The sequence below is a fragment of the Bombina bombina genome, chromosome 3 (genome assembly GCF_027579735.1).
Source record: "Bombina bombina isolate aBomBom1 chromosome 3, aBomBom1.pri, whole genome shotgun sequence".
Lineage (NCBI taxonomy): Eukaryota > Metazoa > Chordata > Amphibia > Anura > Bombinatoridae > Bombina > Bombina bombina.
In genome coordinates this window covers 1,029,776,576-1,029,801,845 of record NC_069501.1, presented here as the reverse complement: position 1 = coordinate 1,029,801,845, position 25,270 = coordinate 1,029,776,576, and the positions used below count along the sequence as shown (strand labels likewise).

Sequence of the window (25,270 nt, the reverse complement as noted above, 5' to 3'; positions counted from 1 at the left end):
GCAGGACAGAAACTGAGCTAAAACTGATGAGATGAGTTTCAGTTCTTGCTCAAACCACAAGATTACTGGTTCTATCCTCAGTTAACCTTCTGAGGCTGATTAAATGAGTACTGTTAGTCTTGAAACTATCTTGTTAGCTGATGCTATTCTTGAACAAAGCTCTGCACTAAAGAGCTGTAAGTATATTTTAGAGATTACTATATATACATAGTATTACAGTTATTGTAACTGTAGATATAATGTTGTTGATGATAATGTTTAATTTACTTCATTATAATCTAACCATTGTAATTGCTGAAGAAAAGGTCACTTGGTTATATACATTTAATTTCCTCCATACAAGTGAATAACTGTATGTGGCTGATCCTATCTGGTATTGCATTGCATTCTCCAAGCTGCCATACTGGTTTCTGTAACTGCCTGTTGTCATAGAAACCACAAAACACTCTGATGGACCAATACAGACATTTATAATGAAATGAATCCTACTATTCTTTCTCTTAACACACGCACACTTGTCAGGAGGCACACTGAAAAAAACTTAAATTGTTCATGTAGATTTGTGTAGTTTTGCTTATTTATTTGTATTTTTTTTTTTTTAAGCTTATGAACAATGTGACCTACCCTACTTTTTGTCCGTATAAAGTAACATCTTCTCCCTAAAAAAAATATTATTAACCTTCCAACATTTTATATTAGTTGATATCAAAACCTTTGTAGAAGAAAGTGACAGGACTTTTTCAGACTGCAATGTTATTATGTAGCGCAGTATAACATATAGGGCTCTATTCCAAAGTGAGCTCCGCTCTAAAGTGCACTCAGGTGGGCAGTACCCTTTGGCTCACCCCTTTTTAAAGGGACAGTATAAACCAATTTTCATATAATTACATGTAATATACACTATTTTAAAGTAGAATATACACAGATACCAATATAAAAATCCAGTATAAAACCTTTTTTAATAATTTCCTTAGAAGCTCCCAGTTTAGCATTGTTGATGAGGTTAGGTTGGGACAGCCAGTGAAAGGGGCTGCGATATCAGGAAGGACAGACACTTCCCCCTCCCCTGAATATGAAAAGAGCCATAAGACAAACAGAAGCAGTATGACGTTTGTATAAATCTAATAATTTGGGACTTGTTAGGTGTCTTAAAATCAGCACAATGTCATTTAAAAATAAGCAAAACTATAGATTCTTACAAAAACGCTTCCAGGTGGGCTATATAAATGGATCAGCTACAGAACATTTATGCACAGAAAAATCTGGTGTACAAGTCAGTCGTCATCCGTATTGAATTATGTGTCATTATGTTTTTCTTTTGTTTTAATCACATCTTTCTTTTGCTTCAATGAATGTCTCTCTGAAAAGCCATTGTTTGTTTGTTTTTAATGCATTTATTTATTTTTAAAGTGGAATAAAAATAGGCTGCTATATTTTGAGTGTTTTCTCCATGTTTTGGCTATAATGGTTAAACCCATATAGTGATGCTAGTAGGGTTTACTGGATATGAGTGTACCCAAATCTGTTTTCCCTAAATGTAAAAAAAGAACACTTTACTCTAGAATGTCCCTTTTTTAAATGACAGGGGACAAAGTTTTAGTACCTGTTTTTCTGCATTTTACTGCAGTTTCTGTCTATCTTTCTCTCATTTCTGTTTCTTCTGTCTAAATATTTATTTTGAATGCCCACCAATTCTTTAGAACAAACAAGCAATGTACAAAGTTAAAGGAAAGAAATAACATTTTAGAGAAACCTAGCATTACCTTTCCTGTGCTTTTTTGTTTGCACTATTTTTCCCCCACCTGCTAGATTCTCACGCTGAATTGTTCTGTGCTTCTCATTCTCTAGAGAGATCCTATTCCTACTGAGATACTGTAATTCTCTGAAGGTGATCTTTTCACATGTTTGTTGTTTAATTGAAATCAATGTATGTATTTTCTCTTCCCTAACCGCCACTACCTAGTGACCCCACAAGCCCCCCCCCCAAAAAAAAGGCAAAAAATAAGATATATATTTTAGAGTAAACAAAACCAAAAAAGAATACAGTGTCATTTCAACTTATTGAACTTTTTAAAAAATCTCTTAACATATATTCTTATCCTTTTTTAAAGTAACCTTCTAGTTTACAAGTGAAATACTTATTTTCTTCTTAAACGGGGAGAGTCCACAGCTGCATTCATTACTTTTGGGAATTCAGAACCTGGCCACCAGGAGAAGGCAAATACACCCCAGCCAAAGGCTTAAATACCTCCCCCACTTTCATCACAAGAGGTTGGCAGAGAAGTGTCTGGAAGATTAAAGATAGTCTCTTATGGAGGGTAGTACTCTTCGAAATGGGACTGGAGTTTTAAATAGTCCCTTCAGCCTCTCAGTGAGAGCATGAATGAAAGTTAGAGTCTGGAGATGCAGGGAGAGTCTTTCTGCGAAACCATCACGACTCATATTAACAGCTCCTTAGCAATCAGCGTTGACGACGAGTTTTGCTGCCTGCTTTGTTCACTCAAGTCCATGTCAAAAGTGAGGCTACTATCTGTCACACTTGAAGGGCCATGTTCCTGTTCCACGGCGTAGATTCCGGTAAGATAATTTCATTTTACTTTGATATGTGAACGTAATGTAAATGAAATAGTCAGGGTCTCAGTGGGACTTATCTTATGGAATCGAGGGTTAATATCTCCGGAGGGGATTATTGAACAGGGGGGATTTTAATCATGTTTATGTGATTCTGTCTGCTAATGTTGGGTGATATTTGGGCATGTGGCTATATCGGAACATAACAACCTTTTTTTTTTTTGTCAGGCTGCGCGGCCCTTGTGGCTTTGGCACACTTTTCTTTGACCTGCATGGTGTACATTGTGAACAGGCGTGGTCACATTTCTAGTCACCCACTTTCCTATTCCTGACCGTGTGGCAACAGAGAATCTGTTTCGCTAGTTGTCTGGGTCATAGGAGGGGGTGCGTGCCCCAGCCATTGGAGGTGTAAGGTGGCGTTTTTATTTTTTCTATCCTAGTTATGGAGGATTCTGACTTTTTGGAGATGGATGTCTCTGATTCAGATTATACTTCTTGCGAAGAGTATGAAATAGCCCGGGTAATCCATGCCCATCAGTTATGTTTTGCATGCCGCTTTAGAGTGCTTTTTTCTCCTGAAATAGGAACTTGGAGTTCACCAAGCCATCCACCCCTAGGGACACTGTGCCCTAGATCCTTCTTTGGCTACGCAAGCAAGTGTCCCTAATGCTGTTACCCCTTCTCCGGATGGTGGCTTGTTTCCTCAAGAGGTTACGGCACGGTTCTGTGTGGCCATATCTATGGCATTGGCGCATTTACATCTTACAGGAAGGAAGATGCTGATGAGATACTGTCCGTGTTCTGTCAACCAGGGCTCATCAGGCAAGAGATTGTGTGGTGTCGGATCGGCCTTCCGGGGAAGCGGTTTCCTCTGAGGCTTCAGGGGTCCAATCCTCGGGATCAGGGTCATCAGTTCCCCCGGTGGAGGTAAGTCTTGCTTTTCATTATAGACTGGCGCTCCTTTGTGTCCTACTGCAGCATGTTTTGGCAGTGCTGGAGGATCCCAGTCCTGATGGGTTGAGGGGTCCTCTGTCTTCCGTGCCGGACGGCAAGCTGGGTTAGACGTGGGGGGATGATATTAATCTCCTTGTCTCCTTTTTCTTTGGGGGTATCTTATTCCAGTTCTGAGCTTCAAGAGAATGGGGTCTCTGGCTGGTCCTGTGGCTGGTACCCATTTTTCTTGGGCGTTCACCTGCAAGTGCTCACTCTCTCTCTTTTTTTTTTTTTTTTTTTTTGATCCGGTTAGGATGTATTTGATTTGGTTTTGGAAGCTCATGTTTGTTATAGTTTCCCTGTAATCTCTTCTCTGAAATTTTGATAATACCGTTTTTGTGGTTGCTTGGACACTTCTGCGGAAGTTGCATGTTAAGGTGTTAGTTACATGGTTCTATAGATCTTTTTGTCTTTTCCTACTGGGGTTTCGATTTTTCTGTAACCTGGTTCAGTTCATGAGTTCCCTCTGTAACAGGCTTGTCCTGGTCAGGCGCTGGTTTCTGTTCCTTAAGGTCTATACCATCCACGTGGTGCTGGTGTATCTGGCTGCCCTGATTGGATGGTGAGTTGCTCTCTCACATGAGAAGTTCATTATGCTAGGTTTCCTCCTTCAAAACAGATAAATATTTTCTTTGGGATAAGGATTTCCAGAGAGGAAAACCATGAGAGTTTGATTCTTTTTGTATTTAGACTCTGCACTTGACGAGACTAAGAGAGGAGGCCTTTTCGGGGATCGACATCAGGCTGGTTCTGGTTTATTCTTTTTGGGTCGGGCATCAAGGGGTTTGTACTTGGTCCTGTTCCTGATTTGTTGGTGGGGTTCCAGAAGCGGATCCTGCTAAGAAGGGTTCCGAAGGTTCTTTGACCTCAGAACTAGAATCCTTCATTTCCAATGGACTGGAGGTTTAGATGACTCCTTAAACATCTGGAGTACCAGGTTTGGTCATTTTATTATTTCCCCTATGGTATTATTTTTGGCCTGCTCTTCTTTTTTTTTTTTTTTTTTTCTTTGGTTCCTCTTTCTAAGGGGTCAAAGGGACTTAGGCTTCCTTTTTTCCCTTTCTGGGGATGGTTGTGGGGTCATCGGTTCTGGAAGTTCGGGCATTTTCAGCCTATTTTCTTCCTCCTGCTGCTTCTCGTCTGCTTCCATGTTTTTGAGGGCTCTGGAGAATGCGTTGGTCTCCTTTTTGTCCTGGAGCTACCCTTTCTTATGACATATCGGTTTGATATGCCGTTTCCTGGGATATAGATGATCGTTCATCATTTTCTCCCTTGATCTAGGGAATTTACAGAGAGGTTTATCCAGATGGATCGTTTGGAGACTATATTGCAGACTTTGTTGCAGAGGTGCGCTATTTCTTGTCAGCTTCTTAGCTGTGGGTCTTGGGGGTATTATCCCTCAAATCATGATGAGTTATATTTTGTCTCTGGGATGCTTGTGGAATGTCCAGTATCCTAGGACTTTTGGATGTGGCTGCAATTGCATCTCCTAGGGTTCTCAGTATGAGGTGTTCCTATGGTTCCTCAGGGGTTCCTAGTTTAGGCCAGCTCCGGATGCCAGTTTTTCTGGACCTGGTCTAGGATGTCTGACCGGACCTCCTAGTTGGATCCTGAGTGCTTCAGTCCGTACGGTCCTGAGACATCCGCTTGCTCCTTCAGGTGTTGGGTCTTCTCTTATCGGAGACTTGGAAATAAGCCTGATGGTTAGTTTAGCTACCTAGCAAGCGGGAGTTTGAATTACAGCTACTTCCACTCTAGAGGAGCAAGCTGTTTTAGCTTAGTGGTTATCGAGCTCACCTAGCAAGTGAAAGGTTGAGAGTTTGAATATGGCTGAGGCTGTATAACAACATAACATTGTAAAAAACCTTCTACAGATAAAATATATTTAATGTCATGTAGGGGTGGATTCTGGTATCATGCTAACACTGTTGTTTCAGTGTGGTCTCCCTTTTGTCTGGGAGTGTACCTTCTTGTAGGGAAGGAAACTGGGTCTGGGTTCTGGAACCAGAGATCATCCTATGTTCTGTTCTGGCTTAGTAGTTTAGCATGCCAGTCTTGTTACATATGGTGGGGTTTGCCTACCTTTTTGATTCCGTTTAGTCCTTCCTTTTTGGAGATCTGGGTGGACCGGGGAATTTATTTCCCTGCCTTCGGACATGCCAGTCGTGTGGTGCTGGGTCCATTGCCTCAATGAAGCAGCCCATGTATCCTAAGGGGTGGCTTTGCAACTCAAGGGTTGTTGGTTTGCATACAGCTGCTTGTGCTGGTTATCCTTTTAATGGTCTGAGGTATGTGGACTCGCTTAAGCCTTGACAGCGTTTCTTCTCCAGATCTTGTGATCTCTCCATAGGTGGAGTTTAGCGTAATTTCTTACTCAATAGAGAGCTGTTCTCTGCTGGGTTTTGGATGCTTTCCTACTTTTCCCTCCTTTTGCCTGGGAGGGAGTGGGTTCCTGCACTTCTTGGAAGTTACCCTCTGTGGGAGTTCCTGGTGCAGTTCCTAGCCTGATAGGCTAGTTTCGTGGCTGGTGTCCACTAGATTTGTGTTGCAGGGGGCGCCATCTGGAGCACAATAAGTTCTTAAGGTGCTAATTTTAGGCAGTTCTGGGGAGTGTCTGTTTTTTCCTTGATCGCTCTTTTGTAAATGTGAACTGCACTCTGTTTGAGGTATGAGAGCTACCTTGTCCCTCTGGGTTTTCATAGGGCGTTTCATGGTCCTTTTGGACTTCCATTCATATAGGGGTAGGGTTTATTCCTTCTCTTCCTTCTTGTCCGGTCGTTGGAGTTCATTCTCTATGCATTTTTTTTTGTCTGGTTGACTTTTGCTGGGGTTCCTTTTTACTCTAGTTGCTGAGCTTTTAGATCTCTTGTTGAGCTTTTAGATCTCTTGTTGAGTCTTTCCCTTTCTTATTCCGTTCTGGGAATATGTGGAAATTGTATGGGCTGGGAGCCTGTGGGACTAGGGGGCTTTGTGCTCGGTGTAATCTAGCAATTTTGAGCGGTCTCTATCTGGGTCTTGCTGGATTTCACTGATAGGCAGTTACTTTAGTCCTTTCCATTTTTGTCATTCTGTTCTGTACAGCTTTTTTTTTTTTTTGTCTGGTTTGGGTAATTTCAGGTTGTGGTGCCCTACAGATGGGCCGCCTCGTCTACCCACCATTTTTTGCATTGTGTCCTCCTATAGCTTGGGTATTTTCCCAAAAGTGGGGGAGGTATTTAAGCCTTTGGCTGGGATGTCTCTTCCTCCTCCTGGTGGCCAGGTTCTGAATTCCCAAAAGTAATGAATGCAGCTGTGAACTCTCCCTGTCAGAAGAAAAGAAAATTATCAGGTAAGTATAATTATTTTTGTGTTTTTGAATGTCCTTTTCACTATTTTTAGCCAAACAAAAAGGTTATAAACGAATAGTTAATGTCTTGCACCTAGCACACAATCTTGATTGGTAGTATGTATGTAGTTCCTGATTGGCTCACTTGCCTTGTTGGTCTCAGGAGCAGCAATGCATTGTGCTTGGTTCACAGCTGGCATCAGCCCTTTGAAGATGATAAATATCTATTGTAAACCTGACATTTATTTAAAAATAAAAATAGAACTTTTTACTCTAAAATGTTCCTTTTTTTGACAGGTCACAAAAAGTTTAGTACCTGTTTTTCTGCACTTTAATGCAGTTTCTCACTATATTTCTCTCATTTCTGTTTTTTTTTTCTGTCTAAATTTTTTATTTTGTCCCCAAATTGGTTTATGCATATGTAATTGTTTTGTAGGGACTCAACACCTTTGGCCAACTGATTATTTTGCTGCAACTTTGTCATAATAGTTGTGAAAATTAGCTTTTTATAAAAATGAAGTGCAGTCTGTATTCTGAGTTTTATAAATAACAACATAATTTATGTAAGAACTTACCTGATGAATTAATTTCTTTCATATTGGCAAGAGTCCATGAGCTAGTGACATATGGAATATACAATCCTACGAGGAGGGGCAAAGTTTCCCAAACCTCAAAATGCCTATAAATACACCCCTCACCACCTCCACAATTCAGTTTAAAGAATAGCCAAGTAGTGGGGTGATAGAAAAAGGAGTAAAAAGCATCAAAAAAGGAACTGGAAGCATAATTGTGCTTTATACAAAAAATCATAACCACCATAAAAAGAGTGGGTCTCATGGACTCTTGACAATATGAAAAATGAATTTATCAGGTAAGTTCTTACATAAATGTATGTTTTCTTTCATGTAATTGGCAAAAGTCCATGAGCTAGTGACGTATGGGATAGTAATACCCAAGATGTGAAACTCCACAGAAGAGTCACTAAAGAGGGAGGGATAAAAATAAAAACAGCCATTTTCTGCTGAAAAAATTAAATCCACATCCAAAATAAGTTTTTCTCATAATAGAAAAGAAAAAAACTTAAAACATAAGCAGAGGAATCAAACTGAAACAGCTGCCTGAAGAACTGTTCTACCAAAAACTGTTATCGAAGAGGCAAATACATCAAAATGGTAGAATTTAGTAAATGTATGCAAAGAAGACCAAGTTGCTGCTTTGGAATCTTATCAACTGAAGCTACATTCTTAAAAGCCCACAAAGTGGAGACTGATCTAGTAGAATAAGCCGTGATTCTCTGATAAGCCTGACCCGACTCCAAATAAGTCTGATGAATCGAAAGCTTTAACCAAGATGCCAAGGAAATGGCAGAAGCTTTCTGACCTTTCCTAGAACCAGAAAAGACAACAAATAGACTAGAAGTCTTCCTGAAATCTTTAGTAGCTTCAACATAATATTTCAAAGCTCTTACAACATCCAGAGAATGTAAGGCTCTCTCCAAAGAAGTCTTATGATTAGGACACAAAGAGGGAACAACAATTTCCCTATTAATGTTAGAATTCACAACCTTAGGTAGAAATTTAAATGAAGTCCGCAAAACTGCCTTTTCCTGATGGAAAATCAGAAAAGGAGACTCGCAAGAAAGAGCAGATCATTCGGAATCTCTTCTAGCCGAAGAGATGGCCAAAAGTAACAACACTTTCCAAGAAAGTAATTTTAATGTCCAAAGAATGCATAGGCTCAAAAGGAGGAGTCTGTAAGGCCTTCAAAACCAAATTAAGACTCCAAGGAGGAGAGTGATTTAATGACAGGCTTAATATGGACCAAAGCCTGTACAAAACGGTGAATATCAGGAAGTTTAGCAATCTTTCTGTGAAATAAAACCAAGCAGAGATTTGTCCCTTCAAGGAACTTGCAGACAAACCTTTATCCAAGCCATCCTGAAGAAACTGTAAAATTCTAGGAATTCTAAAAGAATGCCAGGAGAATTTATGAGAAGAACACCATGAAATAGAAGTCTTCCAAACTCAATAATAAATCTTCCTAGAGATTTACGAGCCTGTAACATAGTATCAATTTCAAAGCTCTTACAACACCCAGCAGGGTTCCAACAGTGGATTCTGAGACAGGATCAGATTGAGACATCTTGCAAATGTAAGAGAAAAAAAACATATAAAGCAAATTTATCAATTTCCTTATGGCAGTTTCAGGAATGGGAAAAAATGCAAACAGCATAGTTCTCTGAGCATAGAAAAAGGCAAGAGGCATATAGGAAGTGGGGTTTAAATAATTAAATTATTTGGCGCCAAGAATGACACACAAAGCAAAATGAATTTTTTTTTTGGTGCTAACAACATCCGGATGGCAGATGCAACCTTGTGCAGGGAAACCTGGAGTCAACTAAGATGCCAGAAATTATGAATTTGCGACACCAAATGTACCTTCGCCAAACAAATTCTCGCGCCAAGAATGATTCAATAAATATCAGCATTTTGTGACCTTGCGAGCCTAATTTTGCCTGTGAAAATTAATGAAAAAGCAGTCAATTTGAAAAAAAGACTATACCCCAAGTAAGAAAAAAGTAACTTCCTAAATATCTTTTCCCAATTTTGAAACTGATAGTCTGCTAAAGCAAATATACCTAAACCTGACTCATGGCAAATATAAGTACAATACATATACCTGAGACCATAGCTGAGAGTGTCTTAAGTAGTGAAAACATACTTACCGAAAGACTCCAATCCACATATAGCAGATAGCCAAACCAGTACTGAAACTGTAACAGTAGAGGTAATGGAATATGAGAGTATATCGTCTATCTGAAAAGGGAGGTAGGAGATGAATCTCTATGACCGATAACAGAGAACCTTTGAAAAGATTTCCCGTGAGGAAAACCATAAAATCAATAGGCGATACTCTCCTCACATCCCTCTGACATTCACTGTACTCTGCAAAGAATCGGGCTTCAAAATGCTGAGAAGCACATATCGCAGAAGAAAATCAAGCGCAAACTTACTTCACCACCTCCATAGGATGCAAAGTTTATAAAACAGAATTGTGGGTATGGTGAGGGGTGTATTTATAGGCATTGTGAGGTTTGGGAAACTTTGCCCCTTCTGGTAGGATTGTATCTCCCATACGTCATTAGCTCATGGACTCTTGCCAATTACATGAAAGAAAGAAATCCCTGTTCCTTTGTTGTGTTTTTTGGGTGTTTGTGTTTTTATTTTATTATTTATTATTATTTTATTTATTATTATTTTATTTTTTTCTAATACATTACTTATTAAAGTGTTTTGGTCTTAAATATAGTTGCCTTAAAGGGACACTGAACCCAATTTTCTTCTTTCATGATTCAGATAGAGCATGTCATTTTAAACTACTTTCTAATTTACTCTTATCATTTTTCTTCATTCTCTTGCTATCTTTATTTGAAAAGCAAGAATGTAAGTTTATAAGCCGGCCCATTTTTGGTTCACAACCTGGGTTCTTGATGATTGGTTGCTAAATGTCGGCCACCATTCAACAAGTGCTGTCCAGGGTCTGAACCAAAAATTGGCTGGCTCCTTAGCGAATGAAGAGCGAAGAAAAATTGCTAATAGGAGTAAATTAGAAAGTTTCTTACAATTTCATGCTCTATCTGAATCATGAAAGGACAAAATTGGGTTTAGTATCCCTTTAAGGTGTTTTCCAGTAAGAGTGGACACACCTAGTAAAACCGGAACTAATAGTGGCTGTGAGTTACAAATGTTGGCTGCAACCTGTTTGTTCATTTCCATTTATAACTGCTCTGTGTCTCTCTCTCTTTTTCTATTCCCTAGATATTTATATGAATCCTTGGGTTTAATGGATTGATTCCTCTCTCTAACAATTGCCATAAAAAAAAGTTATACAAACCTTCACAATGAGGCTATTACGAAGGCACTATGGACCTCTTAAACTTGCGGCTGTGGGCATAGTATTTGTAATATTTGTGTTTATTATGCACAAAGATGTTGGAAATGGCAGTAAAGAAGATCCATGGCTTCAGAACATTGTTCAAAAGAAAGATCAAGTGATAGACATTATGATAGGAGCTGTAAATAATTTAAGGGACTCAATGCCCAAACTGCAGATTAATGCCCCGGTTCAACAAAATGAGCCTGTACAAAAAATGAAGTCATGCTTGCCTGGATATTACACATCAGCAGAACTGAAACCTTTCATGGAACGACCACCACAAGATCCTAACAGCCCCGGAGCTGATGGAAAAGCCTTTAAAAAAGATCAGTGGACACCAGAAGAGACTAAAGAGAAAGACGAGGGATTTAAGAAGCATTGCTTTAACGCTTATGCCAGTGATAAGATTTCCCTTCAGAGAGCGTTAGGACCTGACTCCCGACCTCCAGAGTAAGTAGTTTAAAAATGTTTTTCATAAAGGAGCAATAGTTTAACTTTTTTTTTTTTCTCTTAATTTAAATTGCATCTAAAAAAAAGGGGGGGGGGGGCATTTTAGGTTAAAAATGCAGTTATCTGTTTTGCTGTAGTATTTTTTAATTTAAGCACATCCCCATTTTGTTACTGTGTGCTTAACATTTGTAAAGGGGGTCTAACATATATTGTCAGTCATGCTCAAATGAAAGAGCATTTTATCTTTATACTAGAATGTGTGTATGTATATGTGTGTGTGTGTGTGTATATATATATATATATATATATATATATATATATATATATATATATATATATATATATATATATATATATATATATATATATATATATATATACACATAATGTGTGTTTATTTATATATATATATATTATAAATCAAATTTATCTTACATGCTATCTAACAATTGTGCTATGAGAGTCATCTTTTTATTAGCCAGTGAACCATCTGTCCTTAGGAATGCATTTTAAACTAGTTTAACATGATCTTCCAAACATATTTTAACATAGCAACGTTACTCTTTTTTTCTCACTACCTTATGCGGGTCATGTCCAAGTAATAAACACAAGAAGAATGCAATCTGTTTATTTACCAGTTAAAGTATCAATAGATGTCTCCATCTGATAATACTGGCTTCAGATCCTGCCTTACATGATCCATGTGACACAAAGCCTGATGCCTCTGTGCCACATCCCATCACTAAATCACCCTTTTTTTCCAAGATGTTTTTCTAGCTGCCTGGAAGTATTTTAGTAAACTCGCCATACCCTCTACCTATCCTGGCTATGCTACCTTGTGAGCGAGCACCTGGTAATCACACGCGTGTGTGACCGAAATGGATCAAACTTTCACAGAATGTGAACAAGTGCTTTAAACTTTTATACCAGACACTGGGGGGGGGGGGGGGGGGGGGGGCTCACTCTGAAACTTCGCCATTAAAGTTAATGGGCAGAGGGCAGTATGTGATAGGCTTTTTATATGTTTACACTTTACACCTTGTACGGTATGAAAACCCTGTGTCTTGACCATTAAAGTGTTGCTTTCTAATGCACTAAGGGCTCCAGAGCCCTTGTGGGGCAGGTTTGCACGTGCAAACCTGCTTCCTGTAATGTAAAAAGAAGCCTTCATTAGAAATCACCCCAAATGCGTTCACTCGGGGTGATTGACAGAGGAATGGGCTTTACATGCTCACTTGTGTGTAATGATATATAAGGACAGCGGACTAACAGGGCTATTATTCGAGTAGCCTGGTTCCTGTAGCTCTCTGCTGGTACTTGGAGAAGGGAGAACAGGACAGATCTGACCCTCATCACAGGGTGCAATCCACTGGGTCCGATTTCAACAAAACTGCCTGTGCTACTTCCAAGATGGGGACAATTCATACTTTACTTTCTTTAGTGCAGGAGGGTCAGTTTATGTCTACCATAGAATTAAAAGATGCTTATTTGCATATACCTATCCACAGGGATCATGTCCATATTCTGAGATTTTCTTTTCTAGACAAGCATTATCAGTTTGTGGCCCTCCCTTTTGGTCTGGCTATAGCTCCCAGAGTATTTACAAAAGTATTGGGAGCTCTGTTTTTCTGTGGTTCGAACTCAAGGAACTTCTTTAGTTCCTTAATTGGACAATATTCTGGCTTAGGCTCCTTTAATATTATCTGGCTGTCTCTCACACTCAGATGTTTTTTCATTTGCTTCAGAGTTCTTCCAAACAGCTCATTAACTCCTCAGACTTGTTTGTCTTTTCTGGGGTTCATAATTTGATTCTCTGACAGATCTAGTTATACTAAAGCTGTAACAAGCTTGTGCCCTTCTGCAGCTGAATCCTCTCCCTTCCTTTGCTCAGTGCATGGAAGTTGTGGCTGCCTCAGATGCTGTTCCATTTGCCAGATTTCATCTTCAGGCCCTCCAATTGCAGAATGGAATGGGGACCATAAAGGATCTGTATCAGTGGACTCTGTTAGATCACAAGTCAAGACAGTCATTGGCTTGGTGACAGACTTACCAGCCCTTGGTTTAGGGAGCATCCTTTCTTCAAGCAGTGTATATTGTAATATTCACAGATGCCAGCCTGTTAGATTGCAATGCAGTCTGTGGGTCTCAGAAAGATCAGGGAGTTTGGTCTCTCCAGGTGGGGAGGTTACCATTAAATATTCTGGAAGTTTGGGCAATATTAAGGGTTCTCCAGAGTTGGCCCAACCTCTGGAATCTCAAAAAAGCTTTGTGTGTCAGTCGGACAACGTCACGACAGTGGCTTATGTTGGGAAGTGTCCAGCATCATTATCACAATTGAAGGATTTCTGTCATACACATCTTGAGTGTTAACAACTGGGAGGTAGAATTTCTAAGTCTCTTTAACCAGGGGAAGGGTCACTGAATCAGGAAGTTTTTGACCAAATTGTGAAACTGCCAAAAAACACAAACTTCCTCAGTATTGTGCTAGGTCTTTGGACCCATGGTCGAATCTGATAGATGCCCTAGTGGTCCCGTAATTGTTCAACCCGATTTTACATTTTATTTTGTTTGTGTTTCTATCCAGAGTGATAGCCAGTATCAAGTAGGAACAAGCCTTGACAATTCTGATGCTCCAGCATGGATCTGCTCTCTCAAGGCCCTTTTTATTTTGTCAACATCTCAAAACTCAGAATTAAATGTTCAAATGCCATGTCAAATTCAGTCTCAGAGAGATATTGTTCCATAAGAAAATTGCTAAAATTCCTGACTTTCAGGCCTTTGTTCAGATTCTTGTTAGGTTTTTTTTTTTTTTGTTTGTTTTTTTGAGTTTTAACGATTTTTATTGGTTATCACAAAAGTATAGAAATAAAGGAAAAAGACATGCGGGGCACAAATACAATTATAACATTCATGCCTGGTCGTTTTCTGGGTTCGGTCCAAGCTAAAGTCGCTACATTACCCCCTTTTCAGTATATAGTTGTCTAACTGTACCCAGACCTTATGATCTGAATTATGGCTCCAGTCCATTATTTGTTGCAAGGCAATAGCTTTCCTGTAAAGAGCCAGATTGGGGACTCCAAGCCCACCCCTCCCCCTAGGCTGGCATACCGTCTGTCTCCTCACTCTGTTTCTTTTTCCACATCTTATAAAGCTATCTATAAGCGATTGTAATTGTGGGATGAATTTCATAGGCGTGGGAATAGGCAAGGCTTGAAATAAATATAATAAACGGGGTAGAATATTCATCTTTATAATTCCTATCCTGCCCAACCATGATAAAGGTTCGTTGTTCCAAGAGTTAAGATCTCTGGAGATCTCATTTTTCAAATGAGCGTAGTTGTATAAGAAAAAATTCTTTGGGTTGTCTGTAAGATAGATGCCTAGGTATTTGAGTTTGGATGTGGCTACTGTAATATGGAATTTTGTGACTAGGTGATTAACTAGTTGTGGTGGCGTTGAAATGTTAAGTAGTTCTGACTTTGATAGGTTAAGATGAAAGTTGGAAAACTGGCCATATCTCTGTAGTTCCGCCAACAGTTCTGGGATTGAGGTGTCAATGTTAGACAATGTGAAAAGTATGTCGTCTGCATACATAATGAGTTTATTATCTAAATTGCCTGTTTTTATTTCCGGTGATCCTTTCATTGAGACTTATTTTTTGGGCTAGAGCTTCGAATGAAAGGATGAATAATAAAAGGGATAGTGGGAATCCCTGTCGGGTTCCGTTTGTTATATCGAATGTATCTGACAAGACACCACTAGCTCTCACCCTTGCGTTTGGGTTGGAATACAGCGAGAAGACCATACGCAAAAAAGGTTTGCCAAAGTTCATCTTGGTCATTACTTGCCTGAGATAGAGCCAATCCATTCTATCAATGGCCTTCTCAGCGTCTGTTGAAAAGAGTGAGAGGGGAAGTGAATTATGTTTGGAGAAATTGATAATGTGTTGTATTCTAATGGTGTTGTCTTTGGCCTCGCGCCCGGGAACGAAGCCCATCTGGTCAATGGATATTAGTTTTGGGAGGATTTTATTTAGTCTATTGGTCAATGTTTTTGCTAAAATTTTTACATACGTATTCAACAGAGAGATTGGGCGGAAATTGCCTGGGTTATTGGGTGTTTTGCCTGGTTTGGGTAGCACAGAGATATGAGCCTCAAGCATCTGGTGTGGTAGTGTTTCAGTATTAATCAAGTCATTAAAAAGAGTAAGGTGTGGAACTAAAAGGGTTTTATAATTTTGGTAGTATTTCGGGGTAAATCCATCTGGTCCTGTGCATTTCCCTGATGGACGTTCCCTTATGGCTTGTGCTATTTCTGTGTCTGAGTGGTGCATCGAAGGCAGAATATTCTTCCCTGGTAAGAGAACTGAGATGTACATTTTTCATGTAGTCTGTTATTAGTGCTTGTTTAGTGGTACTCTGAGAACAGTTAGTGGTGTCCGGGACTTGGTTTAGGTTATATAGTGACTGATATTGGCGAAATACATTCACTATACCTTTACTGTCCTTAACCTCTGTAGAGTCGCTTGTCCTAAGGGAGTTAAAAAATTACTTGTATTTTTTCCGTTGTATGGATCTGGCCAATAGCTTGCCGGGTTTATTAACCTCGTCATAATAAAGCTGGCGAAGGTATAAAGCCTGTCTTTGAGAGTCAGCTGTAATAAGTTCTCCAAGCTCCTTTCTAGTTTGGGTTAGAGATGCCATGAGAGAGGAGTTTTGCGGGTCAATCTTAATGTTTTTGTTCTAAGTGGTAAATTGAAGAATATAGTTTCTCATAGTGTGCTCTTTTATCTATCAATTTTTTTCGCCCTAATTTTGATTAGCTCTCCCCTTATAACACACTTATGTGCTTCCCAGTTGTTTGAGCTGGATGTGTCTGTGTGTGGGTGTATTAAGAGTGAAAAATTCTGCAATAGCTTTGCCTACATTTCCATTTGTAAGTGGTCATCCAATCTCCAAATAAAATCAGTCAGAGGAGTTTCAGGCCAGACCACAGCACATGAGACTGGAGCATGATCTGTCCAAGTGATTGTGCCTATGTCACATTTAGTCAGAGGAAAGTCCTATCGAGTCTGTAAATAATAAATACGTGAAAACTTTTTATGGACATTAGAGTAGTATGTGTAGTCCTTTGTCGTGGGGTGTAAAGTATGCCAAATGTCGTGGAGGTTAAGATCCGATATGGTAGTTTTGACTGATTTTAGAATATGTCTGGGAATGCTGGAAGTGTGATTTGAGTTATCTAGTAGTGGATTAAGTGAAAAATTTAAGTCTCCGCCCAGTAGTACCATTCCTTTGCGATGGTCTAATAAGAGGCGTGAATTTTTTTTAATGAAACGGTGCTGTTCAGTGTTAGGAGCGTAAACATTGAGCAGGGTGATAGGTTTCCCAAACAGGACGCCCACAACTAATATTTAATGGCCCTCTGGGTCACTGATTACCGTGAGCGGTTGTAGAGAAATCGACCCATGGAGCAGCACTCCCACTCCATTTCTTTTGTGAGAGTTAGAAGCAAAAAAGGTAGTGGGGTATTTGGGATTGGACCATTTAGGTTGGTCTGGGATGTGTCATGATTGGAAGCCAATTAAAACGTCTGCGTAGCACTCAATTCCTGGGGGGAGGGAGTAGAAGGCGGGGGAAGAAAATAGAAAGGATGGGAGTGTTACCTGTGTACAGGTTAATAGGATGTGGGAGGGTGGGGATTTATTATCCGGTTACTGTCTAAAGTTTTGTACTAGTGGGAGGGGGAATGAGTATAGTAAACCATGGGGGTGGTAGAGTTGGAATGCTCAGTGGTATACCAAGTGTAGAAGAGGTAGAGACAAGAGTGTCAGTGGGGATGTGTCCCCGTGGCATATGTGTGTCATATCAGTGCATTGAAATTTTAGAGGTAGAGTTAACCCTATCCTCCACGTGTAATATATAGGTAGTTTAGTTTTGTTAGTGTTTTACTCCGCAATAGGGGAGTCCTAAGGGAACAGCAACTATTGTGCATAGTAACATTGTAAGTAGGCACATGTGAGAGGAGGGATTAAAGTAGAAGGCATTTGATAACTCAAACTGTAACAGGTTAAACATTTAACATCAATGCTCAGAGCTTAATATCCATTTGCTAATTATTTTATGCCCAACCTGCTATTCCAAGGACAGCAAGACATATTCTATGGACATTATATCTATCTTGGTTAAATGTTGCATCAGGACTGGTGTTCATAATATTGTAAAGTCATACCAGCAGGCAGTCCAAGAGATGACTCTAATAGCCGGGTGAGACTATCTATGTCGCAGTGTCCTTGTCTAAGCACTCAGCAGCCTACAAGACCATAGGGCCAGTGTTGAGCATTATAAAACTATGCTAAACTTTGACATCCTAACATTTTTAACTATATGTAAGACATTATATAACAGAATAACGATTTTTAAGACTAGATTGGTAAAATGCATAGGTAAAGAAAAATAAAAGTACAACTTGAGCCTTAGCTCTATGTGATATCACCTGACAACCTCCGGATCTTGCATAATGTTTTGAGGGACCATCCACCCTCTAGTTGACCCAACCCGGTTTTCTCATAAACAATAGTGTCTCAATATTATCCCGGTGGTTATGCATGTGCTTGGTGGTAAAAGCCCAAGTTCGCCATCCGCAACCATTCTCAGTTACTTTCTCCTCTGTTGGCTGGTCTTAGATGAGCAATCACTTAAGGAAATGAGGATATGCCCTATGTAGGCCTTTCTGAATCTTCCAATGTCGGTCTCAGCTGGGGGTCATTATTTGAGGAAGTTGGAGATTGTGGTACATCAATTTGAGAGTTCTCGGCAAAATTGTGGTAGGTCTTCCTCTGTACGATAAATCACATTCTTATTGTCCTTTGAAGCTATGATAGCCACTGGAAAACCCCATCTTTATGGTATCTTGTGTGCTTGCAATATAGAGGTGATATGTGATAGTGCTCTGTGCTTTTGCAGAGTTACTGGGCTCAAGTCACTAAATATTTGCATTAGCATGCCAGCATGTTGAAGAGGCTGCTTAGCCCTGGCGTTGCGTAAAATCTCTTTATCTTGAAAGTTGAGCAACTTGAGAATAATATCACGTGGCGGGGCTTTAGGAGGTGGCCTTGGCCGCAATGCTCTGTGTGCTCTTTCAATTGGATTATGCGCTGAGCTTGGGGTCCCTTTGATGGTTCTGAATAGGTTTTGGAGATACCCCTCTATTGCAGTGGTGGAGATTGACTCAGGGACACCCCTCACTCGCAAGTTGTTGCAGCGGCTGCGATTATCCAAATCCTCTATTTTGTTGTTAAGGGACTGTATTAGACTATCTTGAGAGGTCACTTTATTGGTAAGCTATGTTATGTTAGTGGAGGTTGATATTTAATCATCCTCCACCACAGTGATCCTGTCTTTGAATGTGGATATATCTTTATGAAGCTCTTTGTATAATGTGCGTACTTCATGCATTACTACCTTTATATCCTCTTTAGACAATAAGTGGCTGAGGTCCTCTTTGGTGACATAATTTGGAGGTAGAGTGTCAGCGTTATGTGCTTCTGCCATTGTATTCTGTTGGTCACTTGTAGCTTGTCCTGGGGGTGCGGGCCCCTGGGTTTCCTTTGGCTTTAAATAGTGGCCCAATGTTCTGCTAACATTGATTTTCTCTCCTCTGGCTTGCTTCTTGTTGGGCATCCCAGAATGTTGTAAAGATATAAAGCAGGCAATTTGGTGCCCACTCAGGTAGCTTGTAAAGAAAAATGTTAACTGCGGTTCCCTGTGCTGGGTGGGTTGATGGGAAAGTTTCCAGGCAAAAGTGCGATATGATGCTCTGCAAATGAAGGCCCCGTGGGATTTGCCGCTTTACTGAGGATAGGGTATCTTATACAGTGTTAATGTAGGTTTAGTCTTCTTTATTATCAGGCAGTGTCTGTGCAGCTATTTATGCAGGTATATGTTCGCTTCTGTATTGCCCATGTGGCTGATGGCTGCTTCCTCTACCCTTCCCTTTATCTTTATCCCACCACTGTTTTGTGAGTCCAGTATTTACATAAGCTTGGCCCGCTGCTTTTAACGCACTGTCCTGTGCTATATTTCCCTGCTAGTCAAGCTTAATTGCTGTAGGCCCCCCCTTTATGCCCCAGGCTGCCCAGCACCTGTCTGTTCTGCTATGGCCGTGCGACTGCGTTCTTAACTGCCTGCTGCTTTCTAATGTCGGGACCGATCTTGAGGGTGCTCCGCCAGTTGAGGTCTGTTTTACCGACAGCTCTGTCTCAAGCAGGAAGTATATACCTGCTGTGACGCTTTGTAGTGTCCCGCCTAGGCCGCAAGTCATCAGATATCTTTTTGGCCACTCTGCTCAGTGTAGCATTGCCAAAGTCACCAATTGTGGTCTCTGCTATGCTCCGATATTGCGGGTGTTGTTTTGGGTAATGATGATGGTCCTATATATTTATTATTACACATTTTGTGCCACAGGGCTCAGGAGCTCTCTGATTACTGCCATCGGCCTGCATGGCTAAGCTCCGCCCCCCCCCTGGTTAGTTTTTAATAAGTTATTCGTCCAGTTTCTCCTCCTTGGAATCTAAATCTGGTTTTGAGGGTTCTTCATTTGTTCATTTTTTGTTTGTATCTAATACATGGAGAAAGAAAATGCATTTGTTCATTTAGTGTGTTCCATTAATAATTGAATGATGTCCAAAATATTTCAACTCTGTTGTTCCTTAATTGATCGAATAAAATACACTGCTCAAAAAAATAAAGGGAACACTTAAACAACACAATGTATCTCCAAGTCAATCACACTTCTGTGAAATCAAACTGTCCGCTTAGGAAGCAACACTGAGTGACAATCAATTTCACATGCTGTTGTGCAAATGGGATAGACAACAGGTGGAAATTATAGGCAATTAGCAAGACACCCCCAATAAAGGAGTGGTTCTGCAGGTGGTGACCACAGACCACTTCTCAGTTCCTATGCTTTCTGGCTGATGTTATGGTCACTTTTGAAGGCTGGTGGTGCTTGCACTCTAGTGGTAGCATGAGACGGAGTCTACAACCCACACAAGTGGCTCAGGTAGTGCAGCTCATCCAGGATGGCACATCAGTGCGAGCTGTGGCAAGAAGGATTGCTGTGTCTGTCAGCGTAGTGTCCAGAGCATGGAGGCGCTACCAGGAGACAGGCCAGTACATCAGGAGACGTGGAGGAGGCCGTAGGAGGGCAACAACCCAGCAGCAGGACCGCTACCTTCGCCTTTGTGCAAGGAGGAACAGGAGGAGCACTGCCAGAGCCCTGCAAAATGACCTCCAGCAGGCCACAAATGTGCATGTGTCTGCTCAAACGGTCAGAAACAGACTCCATGAGGGTGGTATGAGGACCCAACGTCAACAGGTGGGGGTTGTGCTTACAGTCCAACACCGTGCAGGACGTTTGACATTTGCCAGAGAACACCAAGATTGGCAAATTCGCCACTGGCGCCCTGTGCTCTTCACAGATGAAAGCAGGGGCACACTGAGCACATTTGACAGACGTGACAGTCTGGAGACGCCGTGGAGAACGTTCTGCTGCCTGCAACATCCTCCAGCATGGCCAGTTTGGCAGTGGGTCAGTAATGGTGTGGGGTGGCATTTCTTTGAGGGGCCGAACAGTCCTCCATGTGCTCGCCAGAGGTAGCCTGACTGCCATTAGGTATCAAGATGAGATCCTCAGACCCCTTGTGAGACCATATGCTGGTGCAGTTGGCCCTGGGTTCCTCCTAATGCAAGACAATGCTAGACCTCATGTGGCTGGAGTGTGTCAGCAGTTCCTGCAAGACGAAGGCATTGATGCTATGGACTGGCCCTCCCGTTCCCCAGACCTGAATCCAATTGAGCACATCTGGGACATCATGTCTCGCTCCATCCACCAACTTCACTTTGCACCACAGACTGTCCAGGAGTTGGTGGATGCTTTAGTCCAGGTCTGGGAGGAGATCCCTCAGGAGACCATCCGCCACCTCATCAGGAGCATGCACAGGCGTTGTAGGGAGGTCATACAGGCACGTGGAGGCCACACACACTACTGAGCCTCATTTTGACTTGTTTTAAGGACATTACATCAAAGTTGGATCTGCCTGTAGTGTGTTTTTCCACTTTAATTTTGAGTGTGACTCCAAATCCAGACCTCCATGGGTTGAAAATGTTGATTTCCATTTTTTAATTTTTGTGTGATTTTGTGTTCAGCACATTCAACTATGTAAAGAACAAAGTATTTAATTAGAATATTTTATTCATTCAGATCTAGGATGTGTTATTTTAGTGTTCCCTTTATTTTTTTGAGCAGTGTATTTTTAGACGTCATTATTTTACATTGCTCAGGACAGAATCCTGGGACAGATTTTACCATGATACAGCAGGGCAAAAAAACATTTCTGTTCTTAACAGAAACCACTCCTTCTTTTTTTTTTTTCAATGTAATTGATTATACCTGAAAAGTAAAATCCATTTTATAAATAAAATATTTCTGGTGACATCATAAAGGGGGCAGGACCAGATACTGTCAGGCAGTAAAGGGAGCTGGATGGAAGAGGTTATGAAAAGTCCTTTATTCTCTGCTCCCTTACTAGCCACAGATTTCCAACATTCTCAGACTAACAATCTCCTAATTTTAAAAAGAGAATTATTGCTCTTTCAAAGGGTGGTCTTGGAAACCACAAGCCCATAAACAGGTTTTCAAAATGTAAGGTCACAGACAAAGGCTTGAACTGAAATGCGTCTGACCGTTTTTTCCCTGCATGTAGTTTTTTGAATTGTTTGCTTTGTATCCAGATTCATGTGTAATAAAGTGTAGTTTTTTGCTTTGACTTACCTGTGCTCCGCTTTTTCTGTTTTTCCTTTTCTTTTGATTTTAAAATGTAAACCACAAAATATGGGTTTTTGCTGGAAATGGGTCTTTATAGGCTCAATAAAAGACAAGTCCATATCTTAAATATACGGGGGGGGGGGGGGTCTGTATAGTTTGGGTGATCACATTTCCAGGAAAAATGCTTTCAGATCTTTATAGTCAAAAGGGGGTCCTTATAGTTTATATTATAACCACTCTAAAGCCTGTATGGCTTTATTTTTTATTATTTTGCAGCTTTCTCATCTGCCATGACAAATATATTCTGAAAAAAACCCAAACAATATATTATTTGTGTGGGTCACTCACTGAAATATGATTTAAAATAGTGTTAAAAAGTAAGTAGCAACAAAAAAATCAGCTTGGCACAGGGGTGTGATAAAAGCAAAAATTAACCTTTCATAATTCAGATAGAGCATGCAGTTTTAAGAGACATTCCCATTTTTTTCCATTAATAAATTGTACACAGACTTTTTATGTGAACATTTTCTGAGGCACCAACTCCTACTGAGCATGTGCAAGAGATCAGTGTTTGCTTATGAGTCTGATTGGCTGATGGTCATGTGATACAAATTTGTAAAATCCAATGCTCACATAAATTTCAGAATGTTATGGCATTTGTCTTCCTATTATTTACTTGGTTTTTTCATAAAAATGTAATTTATTTTTCCTTTATTTTGCCTGTTTTTTATGGTAATTCACCTCTTAAAGGCATGTTAAACAATGCTTGCTTTTATGTATAAAGAAAATGCTCTTGTCATACTTTATGGAATGTTAAAAAGCTAATTCTTAAACTTACACAAGATGTTTTAAGATCCCTCTTAAAGAACCCTTAAATACAGTAGAATTGAATAATTGACAAATACACAATTAAAAGACAATAGCACTTGAATTTAAAATAAGCAGTATAATAGCTTTCTGGCAAAATTCAATTAATCCAATTTTCCCTTCACCTATATCATGTGTCATCAGCAAACCATAAAATGTATATGCTTTGTACTTTTGTACATTCTCTATAGTAACTGGAGTCCTGTGTGTATATTTATGTGTGTGTATATATATATATATATATATATATATATATATATATATATATATATATATATATATATATATATATGTATATATGTATATGTATGTATGTATGTATATATGTATATGTATGTATGTATATATGTATATGTGTATATATGTATATATATATATGTATATATATATATGTATATATATATATGTATATATATGTATGTATATAATTTGAAAAAGGCAGGCACTCTCACTTAATGGTCAGTTACCAGGGTGTCCAGCTGGGAAAATTACATCTCAAAAGAACCCATACAGAAGTTGTGATAGAGAAGCGGCACTAACTGGATTTGAAATTTAAAGCAAACAACTTATTATTTTTTACAATACTGTGACGTTTCGAGGTCACAAGCCCCTTCCTCAGACAGTGCAAAAGTGAAAAAACAACACACTAAAATAGCATGTATAATCAATAATGCAAATATTCAAAATGTGAACAATTAAGCAATGAAACATACCCCTCTGTGCAGTTAGAAAACTTGCAGTTTGAATCCTGAACCACTTCCAGTTTACTCTCCCATGTGATCTGACCCCTGGGTTACCATAGTGATCATGATAAACAAAAACTATTATACACATAACATTGAGACACTATGTTACACTTAGTGATTAGAGTGCTGAAACAGATTGTGATACAATGTGGATGGGTGAGCTTAATAAGTAACAAAAAGCCCACAAGCGCTAAATCAAAATAATATTTGCATTATTGATTATACATGCTATTTAAGTGTGTTGTTTTTTCACTTTTGCACTGTCTGAGGAAGGGGCTTGCGACCCCTAAACGTCACAGTATTGTAAAAAATAAAAAGTTGTTTGCTTTAAATTTCAAATCCAGTGAGTGCTGCTTCCCTACCACAACTTCTGTATAGGTTCTTTTGAGATGTATATATTTTCATGGCCAAAAAATATTGTCACCCCTGAATTTCTGTCAGATAATGCACCACTTCGCCCAGAAAATTGTTGCAATTAGAAATGTTTAGGCATTCGCATGTTTATTTTTTGTTTTGTTTGTATTGGTATATGACGAAAAAGCCAAATCTGACACATTCCACACAAAAATGGACTGGACAAAATTATTGGCACCTTCTCAAAATTGTAAGAAATAATTGTATTCCAAGTTTGTGAAGCTCCTGTAATTTGTAATTAAACTCACCTGTATCAAATAACAGGTGCTGACCATATAGAAATCACACTGGCGACCAGTTGAAATGGTGAAAAATGTACTCAAGCTTTCTGTTGTGTGTCTGTGTGTGCCATACTGAGCATGGATAAGAGCAGCAATTAATTGTCTGAGGATTTGAGAACAAAAATTGTGGAAAAGCACGTGCAATCGCAAAGTTACAAGCCCATCTCCAGAGATCTTAATTTTCCTGTGTCCACAACATTGTCAAGAAGTTTACAGCCCATGGCACTGTAGCTAATCGACATGGACGAAAGAGAAAAATTGATCAGAGATTGCAACCAAGCATTGTTCGAATGGTGGATAAAGAACCTTGATCAACTTCCAGAAAAATTCAAGCTGACCTTCAGGCACAGGGTACACATCAGCTCGCACTATGCGCTAAAAGGGACGCTATGGTAGGAGACCCAGGAGAACCCCACTGCTGACACAGAAACATAAAAAAGCCAAATTGAAGTTTGCCAATATCCTTTTGGGAGAATGTGCTGTGGACAGGTGAAACAAATTTACAGCTTTTTGTTAAAGGTCATAATTCTAAAGTTTTCAGAATAAAATAGTTCTTAGTCAAACATGGTGGATATTCACTGATGTTTTGGGGTTACTTCAGGCACTGGCTGTCTTGACTGTGTGCATGGCATTATGAAACCTGAAGACTACTGTGATGCAATGTAGGGCCCAGAGTTGGAAAATTGGGCCTCCATCAAAGTTCATGGGTCTTACAGCAGGACAATGACTCAAAGCATACATCATAAAGCACCCATAAATGGGTACCTGTGGAGAGATCTCAAAACAGCAGTTGGGAAAAGGAACCCTTACAATCTGAGAGCAGTTGGTGAAAGAAGAGTGGTCCAAAATTCCAGTAGAGA

The 25,270-nt window shown here is 39.8% G+C and overlaps 1 protein-coding gene across 1 annotated transcript in view; it reads left to right on the top strand.

Moving 5' to 3' along the window:
* The window catches only part of GALNT6 (polypeptide N-acetylgalactosaminyltransferase 6), a 93,003-nt gene that overhangs the window by 31,380 nt on the left and 36,353 nt on the right, over positions 1–25,270 (top strand). The window contains exon 2 of the mRNA XM_053708230.1: positions 10,708–11,275. Within this exon, the coding sequence (XP_053564205.1) occupies positions 10,791–11,275 (485 nt within the window). The 5' untranslated portion in view covers positions 10,708–10,790. The remainder of the gene's footprint in view (positions 1–10,707; positions 11,276–25,270) is intronic.